The sequence below is a fragment of the Catharus ustulatus genome, chromosome 4, assembly GCF_009819885.2.
Source record: "Catharus ustulatus isolate bCatUst1 chromosome 4, bCatUst1.pri.v2, whole genome shotgun sequence".
NCBI lineage: Eukaryota > Metazoa > Chordata > Aves > Passeriformes > Turdidae > Catharus > Catharus ustulatus.
The window spans coordinates 46694501-46708808 of NC_046224.1; the positions used below are offsets into that span (position 1 = coordinate 46694501).

Genomic DNA, 14308 nt, shown 5'->3' on the forward strand with positions numbered 1-14308 from the left:
TGTACAGTTTACAATGGATTATTAACTAATTAACTTACTGACATCCTTCTCCAATAAACTTGCTGCAGAAGGTGATAAATGTAACAGCTACTTTATGAAGAAATAGTTGGTAAGAAAGCCTGAACAACTTGTTCCCAGCCATACCATGAATGACAACAACCAAACTAGATTACTTTATTAGTCTTTCTTTCCATTTTCATTTTATAATCCTGTTTATAAAGGTGTATTCCAGTTTTGTAGAAACTGAGTGGATACATACTTAGGAGTCTTATTGAGGCAAATGATACATAACGTACATGCAAGAAATTGTGTTCATACTTGAATGCAGAGTTGTTGCTTATTTAGGTGTCTCTGGGATTTCCCAGACAGAGGTCTGCACAGCTGTGTACCACATGAGCAACAAGCCTTCCATACACAGAACACACCAGAGCTACTCCTCAGGTTGCTCATGCCTACAAAAAGGGCTCATTCAATGGAAGTACATGTATCGCTGAAGCTGTGCACACAGAAGGGATTTAAGGTCTGCAGGAAAACTAAACACTGCTCTAGGTGTGCTCTAGTGCTGATCTGCATGGGCACTGTGGAAACACTTGGGGCTGCTCTGGCTGAGCTGTGGAATATTCAAAGAGGGAAAAAAAAAGTAGGAAAAAAGTCAGCTCACATCTAGAGCAAATCCCCACCAGAGCCACAGGAACAGATTTACAGTAGTTCCACCAAGATGCAGAACTTCCTGTTGGCATAAACCATGTATATATTCACCAAGAGCAGCAGATTATTGATGACACAGTAAAAATAAAGAGGTTGACACTAAAAATAAAGAGGTTGACACTGTAAAAATAAAGAGGTTGTCCAGTTTATCAGGACAACCACAAGCCACACTTCTGAGTCCATGCCTACACCAGCCTCCCCACCTCCCATGCCTTCCAGCACTATTGTCTTCTCAAGCCTGTGCAGGCAAAACCAAGTCAACACTTGCAAAGCAACGGGCAGGAAACAAGCAGCTTGAGCTCTGACTTTACCTTTCACCAGCTCTAAGCTAGAAGACCGAAGAGGCTACAAAGGTAAACAGCTCCCTTGGAGGAGGAAGACAGAGCAGAGGAGAGCTGAGAACATCTTCTACAGATTCTACAGATTGCTTTACTTTCTGCTTTCCCATCATCGCTGTTTAGACAGTAACAAAGGGATGTGAACTGCCTCGCTGGATGCAGAAAGCAGAGTCATGACTTTTCACTACTATACCAAGGAAATTAACTTGCGTTTGGTTCCTGAATTACATCAGGAGAATGGTTCCTAGCCAACCACTCCTAAATAATTTTAACATTATTTTCTCTGCATCCAACTTTTGTCTTTATTATGGAAAAGTCTTGAACCAGACATGCTTAAGGCATTAGTTAAGGTTAAATTGGCTGATATTGCTCCAAAGTGGATTAGGAGTTCTGATATAAACAGCTTGGCTGGTTATGGGAGCACTAATGCTCAGGCAAGAAGCACTAACAAACAGGAATGTGTAAATATTCAGCAAGTAGAAAACATTATACAACAATATTGGCTAAAATATTCTAGTCCTGAGGATGTCAGCCTTAGTTCAAAAATATTTGGTATTTTAAAAATAATAATGATTAATGAACTGGAAACACAATACTGGTGGGACAGCCCTTTATGAACACACTCCTTCAAGCTGTTTAGTGATTTCCACTGATGTTCACCCTTTTGCATCATCCTTATTGATCCTTACTGTTTATGAACATATTGTGCTAGAGTGGTGGCTACCAAGCTTCAAAAAAAGATCAAGATAATATGAAGATGATGCCTACCCATAGCAACAGTTGACAATTTTAGAAAAAAGGTAACATCAAAATGAAGGAAACTGGATTCATCATTTAATACCTTGAAAATAAGTGATCAGACCATGGAAATTAACTATGCCTATCTCTTTGCTACTACTAGTGTAACTCCTTGATTATACCACAATAAAGATGCTTTTAAGAATAAGAATTTAACTGTCCTTTCTCATAGCTAATCCATCATGGAACACTCTGAGCAACTATCACATGAGCTTTTATCCATACAGATCTAATAACAGAATCACCAATGACTTGTTGATAGTTCATCTACACAGACAATTAATTATTCAGCAAACATAGTACTGATATTCCTTTTGCTGCTAACAGTTAAAGAAGAGTGAGACACCTCTGTTTCCTTATGCACACAGCAAATCACTGACCACATTTTCCCAGTGGTTCTGCTTTACAGCCTGTTATGCCAATCAACAGCTAATGCCAGGGTCTAAATAATCAGATTAGGAACATCTCTTGTGTCTAGTTTTCTTTCTGTCATTTTCTTCTTTTTGATGCTGTTTCTTTTCTGTTCAGAATGTAAAAGGTCATCAGATATGATATTCTGTTTGATCATTTCAGCATGTATTGAATTGTTTGGGGTTTTTCTAGCATCTCTCTGGATGATTCCTTGAAGTGTTTCTTGATTTGTGGTGTTTCAATTGAACTCTTTATATATATTAGACCCAAGAGTCCAACTTCTTGAGTAATTAAAAATAGTTTTATATTTTAACAGGCATGCATCATCTCCAAAACATTACACCATGTTTCAGAGTGAAATATTTGTCACAGAAGCTGGCTATGCAAATAAAGGATGTTAGAAAACTTCCAAAGGGATGGAGACAAACCAGGACAAAATGTTTTTCAGTATGAGTCAGCTAAATGCCAAGACAGTCCCCATAAATCTTGGGCATCTGACTTCCCTTCTGGTGGAGAGATAATTTTAGATGATGTGTCAAATGAATGCTTTAAGTGAGTTATATCCTGTGTGAGAACCACATTACTCATTACAAATCTATTTGAATGTTAAAAACTTGTGGTAAAAGGGCAAAACTATAGGTAAAACCAGTGAGATAGGATATCACCTTTTATTTTTTTATAAGAGTAAGGATGCTAATGAAAAACAAACCAAAGCAACATCAAAACCAAAACCTAAAACCCAGGTAACAGCTGGGGAAAGAGTCCCTTTGGAACAACTTGCATGCAACCCTGCAGTGCAATTCAGTCCTGATGAAAAAGTGAGCTGTGGAACACATTGCTTTTTGCATCCACAGGCAGAGTCATGGCCAGATCCAATGATGATGTAACTCAGCATGGTTCTGTTGACTTCAAAGAAATTATTCCAACATGACTGAATACCCCATCCTTTCAGCTTTGTAACCCAGTAAGGACTTCAATCCATGTGTACAAGGAATTCCTTGTAACACAACCTTTAGCAGCTTAGCTGTAGCAGCAGCTTACAGGTCAGGTACAATAGTAAGGACTTGCTTGTTTTCTGAATATAGATTTATTTATAAAAGCAACATGTATACTATATAATTTATGTCTCAGTTCTGATGTTATGATTTAATTTTTTGTTATTAAAGGAGAGTGTTAAAATTTCTGAAATCAAATTTCCACTGCTCCTCTTGGAACATTCAGTATGATTAAATAAAAGAAAAATTACATGAAACCCTAAATTGTGAAAACCCAGTTTCTGCAAAATGACAGAGTATTTGAGCAGAAGGAACCAGTTCAAAGAGATAACAGTGGATTTGAAGCACTAAATATCCATGACCTAAATTTTCTGTGTATTTAATACCACTCATGATTAGCGGTCAGAAGTATTATTTCAACCCATCACACAACTCCTGGTAAGAAACAGATGTAAACAGAGAAGTTCACAGTCTTCTTCTGACTTATTGTTACTCACCAGATATCTCCTCTAGGCACTGTTTGGCAGTCTTACTAAACGACAAATCCATTTTAGTAGGACTGGTACAGGAGTCAGCAGGTGGTAAAGAGGTACTGTCATTTTCTGAGAGAGTTCTGAAATCAAGCAAAAAGATGGATTATTATTGTCTATCATTCATGTATTCATGGAAAAAAGTGCTAGTTGCAGCTCCATCTAAAATCATATCACTATAGGGTGAAAATACAGCTTTTGTCACATTATTATTATGCTGGTTTAAAGTCCAGATACACAAATGTACAAGCAACTAGGCTTTCTCTCCTCCTCCTCTCTGTGCAAAAACTACTTGTAGTTATTTCTGTGAAATTTGAAGCCATTTTTTTTCCACTTTTTTTTTCAGGATTTGTCAAGCAAATCTAGTCAGAATCCATTTACATTGGTTAATTCACATCCCTGCACATACATAAAGGAAATAAAAACTTGTAATTGATGAAATATTAAGTGAGAAAGGCCGCTGGGAAAAAGCTTATGCAAGGCTGGATGGAAATTTGGCCCAGATATTTAAATCCATGTGCGGCTTCTTTTGATAATGCCCCTTATATAACTCTGGGGAATGGAATAATACAACTTTTTCCATTAACTTTCTAACAAATAGCTCATATTTTCTTTAAGGGTACATTTCTGTGAATATTAAGGATAAATTATAATGGGAACCCATTGTTGAATACAGTTACTTTCTCTTATATTAAGATAAATAGCAAGAAATACATGAGTACACTGATTATAATAAAAAATATCTCACCCCTATTGCCTCTTCTTAAGAACAGCTGTAGAATCTACCTTACACTGGAACTACTGAATGATGATGTCATCAAACAGCAACATGTACCACCATGTATATACAGTAAAAGAATACATCTAAAGATATAATAGTCACCTTTTGATATAAAATTTTAAAAGATCTTCACTTAGAGCTTAAGTTCTTCCAGCTTTCCTGGCATGAATTGGACTCTTATGATTTATTAAAAGACTAGTGAAATATTTATATCCTAATTTTAAAATGTGACATTTATAGTTCAATTTTCAAAATTCACCATAAAGTGTTTCCAATGACCAACTAAATTTAAAAAAGAAACATCTGTGTGCTGAACCTGTTTTCTTATCAATTTCTGTACTTTTGAGATACTGGAAGTAGACAACTGCTCTATAAAAAACTACTTTTAGTTCTTTTCTGTCACACACTAATGGAAACCCAAGCTCAGCACATGTTGCAAGGTTAACTATGTCCTGCCAACCTTGAATCTAGTTTTACATTTGATGCTTGAGAGGAGAATCTCTTAAGTAATAAAAGAGCTCACTGTACCCCTCTGTAAATGAAATTCCCTCTGAAATTCCACAGTCCTGCTTGCTTTCCCAAAGGGCTTTAAATCATTAAAATTTTAGTTGTCTGAGGAAACAACAGAAATCTCATGGAGGACTATGGATTTCACAGCAACGTAAGTTCTGCTTACTTGAGACAACTGGTTAATTGTTGTGGTACAGAGGGGACTAGAAAGCACCGGTCCTTGGGCAGCTGTGATGGAGATACCATAAGGAGGGAACAGGGAACAGGTCTCTCACAAACAGCCCTTTTTCATCGAGGTTTCCAGGGGGTTGCTGGCTGCCAGCTCTCACACACCAATCCTGCCTTTTCATGCACCATGGCCAAGGCCCTGATTTTCTCTGGAGTGGAGCTTAGCACAGATGCACTGAGAATAGTGATAGACTAGGTGTGAAAGATTTCCAAGTAAAATAATGTAGGATTTTGGGGCTCTTGGGAAACAAGGAGGCCCAGGTAAACACTGAGTACCAAAACCTCAAGTTGCATTGCTGTGGGCTTGTTGTGGGTTGTGATACACTGGACCAAGAATATGAATGTCTCTTCTAATGTTTTTAAAAAAATGGGAAATGAATTTGTGAGATTTTTCTTCTGTACTTCTGGCTTTATGTCTTTCTGTGGGACATATTAATCCTAAGAACGACTCAAGTGATCATTGCAGGACTGCAGCACAGATTAATCTTGAAGCAAGTAAACAGCAAATTAAGTGATCTTCTCATTAACCTTGCATGCCAGTCTTAATGAATTATCCTCTATACTCTACTTATTCACAGCTCACTGCCTTAAAAATAATTAAATTCTTGCATCTCTCTTGGTATAAAGAAAAGGGAAAAGAATTTTAGTTTAGTCAAAGCCAGCCCAGTGATATCTCTTCCAGTGCTGTGCATCAATAGTGCAGGTTAATTTAGGCAACTTTCATGAAAACAACAGTGCGTTTCTATTTTAATCATGGCAATGAGAGCATATATTTATCCCCAACCTGCTGAGTTACATGCTACCTATATGTAAAAGTATCAAACTCACTTAATGGGACAAATCCTTCCTTCAGTCAGACCTGCACAAGCTTATTCATTCTGATTAAAATGAGCCTGTATGGGGTAATTAAGAACAGAATTTGAAACACTACTTAGTAAGTGGTCTCTAACACAGTCAGTCATTTCCTGTCTCTAACAAAACAGCCAACATTAGATAAACACAGATAACATCAAAGATTTGTTTGATTTTTAGTTGACATTCCAAAAGATATCAGATGAATATGATGGCGTTTTTCCAGCAGCTCTCTGAGATGCAGCTGCCTTGAATGTGTATCACTGTCAGTGTAACAGACTGGCAGGACCACGTCTGCAATATGAGCAGTTAGATCACTCCTGTTCAAGAACTGTGAGTTAAATGGGGAACAGATGCAAGGAAGGGCTACTAGGATGCTTACAGGGAAGAAGAAACCCTTCTAGATGGAAAAAAAAACCAAAAAAACCAACCAAAAAAAACTAAACCCAAAACCAGAAAGAGTTGATTTGGTTTAGTCTCACAAAACAGAAGGGATGGGATTATTCCCTCACATATTTTAAAAGAGCAATCAAAGAGAAGGAAAACACATTTTCCAGTCAAAAGACAGTTAATAAAATACGTGTTTATAATGATTTCTTCACTTATTATGCTTCATCCCATCTCTTAAACTAACACCTATACAATGGAAACTTTTCTTGCACAATTACTTAAAAATCAATCATGGAAAAATGGGAGGATTTGTCTAAAGACCATGTATTTGTTACAAGTAAAACTGATGAGTGGCAATCTTTAGCACTATCTGAAACTGCAAAACTTTGGTAGTGAGTGTTGCTTTATTTTCACAGCAGCAATGTAAATAACAGGAATCAATAAAGCAGTGCAGCATGACTTTGAGTCCTCACTTCATTGCAGAAAGTATGTTTAGCAGCATAATCTATTATTAACAAATGCAATTAACTGACAGAATGTTTGTTTTCTGTAAACTAAGTTTCAACTCCACAATCCATGACAGAGAAGTAGCTTCTGATCATTAAAAATGGACATCAGTATAGCTTCAAGAAACCCTGCACACATTATGGTTGCAGGATCCTTGAAGAGCAGTATCATTTTTTCCCTAAGCCTATATAAAAACATCCTGAATAGGCATGTGGAATTGAATTTCACTGTACTTCCAGAGATTCAAGCAGATTATATCCTCCTGCCCATCTGTCACTGCTCTGAACCTCCTGCTCACCCTTCAAGCTATGGCCTAGTGCAAGAATTGTGTTAATCACCACGTATTAAAGGAATTGGGAAGAAAGTTTTAGTAACCAGTAACATGTTTATTTATTACATTTATATGTCCTTTTTCTGCCCTAGCTATTGTATACTTTAGTCCTTACAGAATCATAAACTAATTGAGATCACGAAGATGTTCTAGGTGCCATCTGGGCCAAGAACTTTCTTAAAGAGGGTCTGGTCACATTAAGTTGCTCAGAGCCTTGATTTGTTGGATCCTAGACATGCCCAAGGACAGAGATTCCACAACTTCGCTCCACAGGCTGCACCAAGTATTTCACCACCCTCAAATTAAAACCATATTTTTTAAACTTATCAGCACCTCCCCTGCTGTAACTTGCATCTGTTAGCTTTTATCCTTTCATCCTATCCTTTGCATTTCAAAAAGAGTCCAGCAACATCTTCTCTGCACCAACATATTAGCTAGCTGAAGTTACCAGTTTCTTACTTTGCAGGGACAAAAGAAGTGCCAAACTGATATTTGTAGTCCAGCATTAACACTGAAAGAATATCTCTCCAAGACTACAATTCAGACACTGTTGAAACTTCTTCCAGATGTTGCTATCATCAAACTAAAACTTAGCTGAAAAATGGAAATTTAAGCAATGCACAACATAGAAGTGCAGCTTGGGAAGATGAGTGGTCAGCTAATTCTCAGCAGCAATTTCTATATTTTCAGCATTTCAGGCAGTAAGCAATTCCTGAGCAACACAGGTCCTGGGATTTGAGAGCTTTAGATTTTATATCTCAGCCATGGGAAAAAAGCCAGCTGAGCCCCTACACTGGATACTGGAGGAGTCAATAAAATAAAGCTGAAGTGCAGTACATCCATCCAGTTATAGCTACTGAAATTCAGTAGGATTTATTTTTTTGTTATTAATGTGCCTTTTTCCTTTCTCCATTTGAAATTTAAGCAATACTAGGAAGACAGCTGAATTCTAAGGTCAATTTCAATATAAGTTTAAGGGACTCGGGAAAATGGCACAATTTCCAGCCTCCTACAGTTCTGAGTAGAAGAATTTTAAGTAGTGGCTGGTATACTTCAAGCAACATTGCAGTCTCTTATATCTTCTTACTGTATCTCTGTTATTAAGCTTTCTGGCAAATAAATTACGTCTTCTTCGGTCTTAAATTAGTTGGACCCTGCAGTCCCCCCCTTCAGAGGGGACTCATAGGGGACTGTAAATAATATATTCACAGCCACATTTGAAAATAAATAATCACTTTCTGGCACAATGGAAGAATTTAAATTATAGAAGTTTAGATAATCTCAAATGCAACTCTGACTGTTGCTGCTGATCTTTGAAGAGAAGTTATAATCCCATATGAATTTTGTTGTCAGGTGTTTAGGAGGAAAAAAAATACAATGTGATATCAGATATGGCAAAGCACCAAGACTAAAAACCTGAATAGTGCAATATCCCACTTGAGAACCTCCCAGTAAAATAGTATTTTCTATTTACTGTCCATTAATAAAAATATAGACTTCTTGAAAACACAATTATTAATAACTATTATAAGTTTGCAATACTTAAGGAAAATACATGGCAGTCTCAAAAAACCTCATTGGAATACCTGCTTTTCCTCAAAAATCTACAGTAATATCCTCTTGGTTAACAAAAAAAATATTTCAAAATATATGGTATCTAGGTATCAGCAACTAATCAAAAAAGAATTAGCTTACTTATGCTTGTGCTAATGGTCTAAATAGAGGACACAAGTATACTACAAGATTCTGCAGAACTCTGGATAAAAAGTACTATTTTTAAATCAAATTTTATTGACATTTTTTACAAGGACTGAAATACAAACTCACAGAGCCTAGATATTCCTTGCAGCTGAGGAAAAAACCCTTTTAGTCTAAATGGTAGTAATGGTTTACTAACTCATATAAAGCTGTTAAAAAGTACACCTGAAAATTATGTGTATTAATTGTGGTGACTGCTTTGAAAAAAAATTACTTTGAAGAACAGAAAAATCTAAATATAATCCCCCCAGCTCTTGCTCATTTCCACTTACCATATATCCACAAAAATAAATACCCTGACTTTGAAAATGTGGATATTGTATCCTTGGTTATATTTTTCTATTAAATCATTGTGTGGTATTACAAAGCCCTCGAGATTGTAAAGAAAATTAGTTACTGTGTATTTTTTAGTCAGATTCTGTACTCAGTTAGAGAGATACATATTGAAGCAACCTCATCAAAGTCAGTCTTTTACTCTGAGTTTATTTTGAGATCAGACACTGGCTCTGAGAATTTTATTTTCATGTGAGATTTAACTTCAAATACAGTCTCCTTTGCTGTTTGTTTGAAGTAAAGAGACAATTATTAATAAGAAATATTACTGGAAAATGCATGCTTCTATCACCCTTTAAAATTCAAAATACATTCTGCTTCAAGATGAAGCTTAAAGCAAAACTAAGACATCTCCATCATGCAATGAACTGGCATGAATATTTAGTAAAATAGCCATTAAGCATCACATGCATCTGAAGGCAAAGCATAGCTCCTTTTTCTCTCTCCTTCTATATGCACCCTACACATATGTCTCATGTACCACACTACAAATCCTTTGTATCCCTGAGGTTATTCCAGATAGTCACATGCATATTAAGTGCATCCAGTGATACATATAATTGAAACTCAAGAGGCACCACTCCATATTAGAATAAATATAACCCATACTGAGCCTTTTCTTCCTCCCATATGATTTTCTGAATTTATCAGTCATCCAGATTGGTTTTGAAGCTATGTGTAGTTGTGTGTAATGATATATATACTTCCTCAGAGCCTACTTCATCACCTCTTTAATCTTTAGCCAAGATTATCCAGAGTACTAGTCACTAACAAAAACTGGCAGTATATTTTGCTTAATAATGTCATTTTATCAGATGTCAACTTTACCCACAACTGTAACTAAAGCCCTCCAACAGCTGACATCTGAAAACATTATTCAAATCAGCCTGTCAATCTTTCTACACTTTTTCTGTCTTCTGAAATTGCACAACAATGAATCTCCCAGCTTCTCTTTGACTGTTCTATCATACAGTAAAATAAATTCAGAGAATTTAACTGTTCCTTCTTCTTTTTCAGAGCCTTAACCCTCTGAAGAGTTACTATTGCCTGTAAAAATTAACTGCCTGCAAGGAGTTAATCTACACCTATTTCATGTAGAAAACTAAACAGGAAAAGAAGTGCAAACAGGAACCTTTTCTGTCAACACAAACTGTTGAAATATTTTTGAATACTTGTAGAAGTTTGTATATGTTTTTTCCTCAAATATCCACCAGTACTGGTACACATTCTGAAATCATCAGGCGTTTATTTTATGATATTTGAAAATAATGGTGAATTCTAAGCAAATATTATTGAATATCAGCCAATAGATGTTGATCTTCTTAGAATGCAAACAAGAATATTCACACTAGAAACCTGACTCAGCTGTGACCTTTCAAAAGCAGCACAGAGAATGTACCACATGATCTGTATTTCTAATCAAAACACCCCGAATATTAAATAACAAATATTTGCAGTGGATTGCTTTTGTACAAGGTAAAGTCTCAGAGTTCTTGTAAGAAATTTTTCATACAGTAATATTAATTAAAAATAATATTAGGAAAACATTTGCATGATGCTGTGACAGAACTAGGGGATAAGAGCATGATCCACCATTACTTTATCCATTTTATCTCTCTTTCCTAAATTGTAGCACAAGCCCCAATTTTCCTTCATGATCTTACCTATAAATGAAAGGAGCTACCGTGGCAGTGTTGGGGTGGCTGTATTGCTGTTGCTGAGGAAGCTGGACTACACCATTTCCTGTGCCTTGGCCACTGCCTGTAGCCATCGAGGTGGACAGACCCACAGAGGATCCTGGGGTGACAGCAGCACTTGGTTCTTTCCCTTCAGAAGAAGCAAGACCAGAGGAAGGAGAAGCCTTCTCACTAAGCTGAGATTTTGGTGTTGACTGGGACTGGTTTCCTTTTGTAGTCCTCAGTTTTTCAGCCTCCTTACTCCCTGTGCATGCAGAGGAAGTGCTCTGTTTTGCTGTTGGTACCTTTGATCCAGGTTTTGGGATCCCACTAGAAGATGATATTAAACTTTCTTTCTTGGCTGCTGTTGTCTTGCTTCCCTTTGGAATTAAGCTTGCAATTTTTGAGCTCTTCTTTGTAGATGATTCAATGACCTGATCCTTCTCTTCCTTGACTGCTTTCTCAGTGCAAACTTTGTTTTTGTCCCTGTTCTTTTCCTCTTTGTCCTTTGGCTGTAGCAAAGACTTTTTATTGCTGAGATTTTTGCTGCCAGCTTTCGGAGGGGTTAACTTCGGTGATACTTTGGGACTGCTACTTGTGGAGCCGCCGCTGTTCACCCCACCACTTAAGACATCCACTTCACCACACTCTGAAAAGTTGTCATCCTCTCTCCCACTGTCACCGGGTCCTGAGCTCAGCGACAAAGGAGGTCTTAGAGCAGTCCTAGCATTAACCAGCTTGAATTTTTCCAGCATAGATTTTTGTCCAGACGAAGGGGGCTTCACACCTTCAGAAGGGGGTGGTTTGAGCCTATCTGAAGTTGGAGTAGGGGAGGTTGCGGGGCTGGGCTGCTTCACAGACAGCATGGTAGAGGTCGCGCTGTGTTTGACATTCATGGATTTGCTGCGCCAAGGCTTGCTGGCACTTGGAGAGGGTATGGCAGAGACCTGCTGCTGCCCAGTGCTGGTGGGATGCTGCACATTTCCATTCATGCCTGCAGAGGGGTGAGGGCCTTTTGGTGAATCTGCTTAAGAAACAGAAGAAAAACCACAGTGGTATAGTTAGTCTCCCATCTCGTGCTTGAAGGTGATGTCATACTCCCCTGGGATTTAAAACACACATGTGATCTAGAATAAACATCATATATATGTACATGGAACATGAAGGTTGCTAATAGAATACGCCTTTCTTTCCTTCATTATCATGGTGTTTGATACTTTCACAAGTCCAAGAAAGCCTCAGAAACACCTTCATTACATAATTTAACTATGCAGACCAAACCTTCCAAGATTTTCCTTTTTATCTGTAACAAAATCTTCCAATCACTTGTTCTTAACAAAACACTGAAGAAGAGAAAAAAAAAAAAAAAGAATGCTACAATTATGACAGAAAAACAAAACTGGACAAAGAGGAGTTTGATGTTTAGTGAAAGAAAAATATGTGCTAGAAAGTTAAGGTTTTAGGAAAGAGGAGAAGGACTCAGTAATACTGAAATGAAATTGATAACATCAATAGCCATAAAGGCAAAAAAGGCTAGTGACAACATATTTTTTACTTTTAAGTACTGTTAAAAATATTTAGCAGCTCACTTCAGGAACTTATAGGTAGGAAAAAATTTTATCAACAACTCCACCAGTGTCAGTACTTGAAAGTTACACTGATATATCATCTGCATGGGTAGAGCAATGATAGTTGGTTTGGTTCTGAACTCAGGTAAGGTATGGAAGGCTCTGGCACATTCATTACATTTGCACCATCCAGGAACTTCAATGAATCTTCAGAATGAATGAGAACAAAGCTCCTTCTGCAGTAATCAAACCATGCCAATTAATAGCTGTAATTTTCGTCATCTAGCCTTATTAACCAAAACAGACCAATGTCTGAAAGGGTTAAGTCCTTCTGCATGAAGTTCAGATTCCCAACACATACCTGAATATATAAACACCATCATTCTGAAACACCAGAGAAATGAAGTGGTAATGGCAGTAAAATCATGCAGTACATAGCTATGCCAGCAGCTGACATATATTTTTTAGTAGATATATCTTGCTGTGACATTCAGTATTGGGAATTAGATGTAAGTTGGTCTATAGTATACTTAATTCTGTACCACAAAAAACCCATGAAACATGCAATGCACATTTAGTTTGTATAATGACGAAAAGAGCGCTTAATGCTTTGCATATACGCACACTATGTCATAACTTGAGGCCCAGTTTCTGAACAATATCATAGGTGAGAATGCTGAGGACAGTCGTCCCTTCAGCACAGAGTATGAAGTTATGAAGCGTTTTCATTTTTGCAGTCTCAGCTCTAAACCTCAAGTAAAGGTTCAACTACCCATATGGAAGTCTGAAGGCTTCTAGTACATTCAGGAAAGGCAGGATTTTGAGAATACTGAAAGTGAATCTGTTTTTCCTTTAACAAAGAGAATGTGAGCATAGCAAAATTTACTGCTCTGAGTAGCATTAGGAAGTTCTAGTTCAAAAATATTTTTAAAAAATCTGAACTAAAGTAACATGACAACATGTAACATTTTTACTTGCTTAACTGTATTAACAACTAGTTCCATTAACCCAATCATCTTCACCTTAATACATGCTATATAATTCCATCTACATTCCATCAGCATTTTTTGTGTGCTCCTCAGCCTGGTATGCAAATGCCACATTGCTACATTGGTGACAAAGATGATGAAGGGACTGGAGCATCTCTCCTGCAAGAACAGGCTGTGAGAGTTGGGCTTATGCAGCCTCCAGAAGAGATGACTGAGAGGGGTCCTCATCAATGTATAGAAATATCTAGAGGGAGGGTGTCAAGTCAGGCTTTTTTCATAGGTGCCAGAAATTGGATAGAAGACAACAGGAAGATGCCGGTGCACATGAAGTTCCACCTGAATATGTGGAAGAGCTTATTTACTGTGTGGGTGACTGAGAACTGGAACAGATTGCCCAGCAAAGTTATGAAGTCTGCTTCACTGGAGATACTAAAAACCATCTGGATGAACCCATGTTCAGTGTATTGTGAGATAACCCTGCTTGAGCAGGGGGTTGGTCCAGATGACCCACTGTGGTCCCTTCCAACCTGACCCAATCTGTGATTCAGTAAATGAGCTCATTCCACTGTCACAAAAGGTTTCAAGCAGTTCTGGCAAATCCTGGT

The 14308-nt window shown here is 37.4% G+C and overlaps 1 protein-coding gene across 8 annotated transcripts in view; it reads right to left on the reverse strand.

The window, feature by feature from the left end:
* NAV3 (neuron navigator 3) overlaps positions 1-14308 on the reverse strand; it is a 517660-nt gene that overhangs the window by 119139 nt on the left and 384213 nt on the right. For 7 of the 8 annotated variants that reach the window (XM_033057346.2, XM_033057344.2, XM_033057347.2 and 4 more), the window contains 2 exons: positions 11135-12173; positions 3748-3863 (listed from right to left, as the gene is read on the reverse strand). In XM_033057346.2, coding sequence (XP_032913237.1) covers positions 3748-3863; positions 11135-12173 — 1155 coding nt within the window. The remainder of the gene's footprint in view (positions 1-3747; positions 3864-11134; positions 12174-14308) is intronic. The other variant, XM_033057342.1, reaches the window with a different exon arrangement.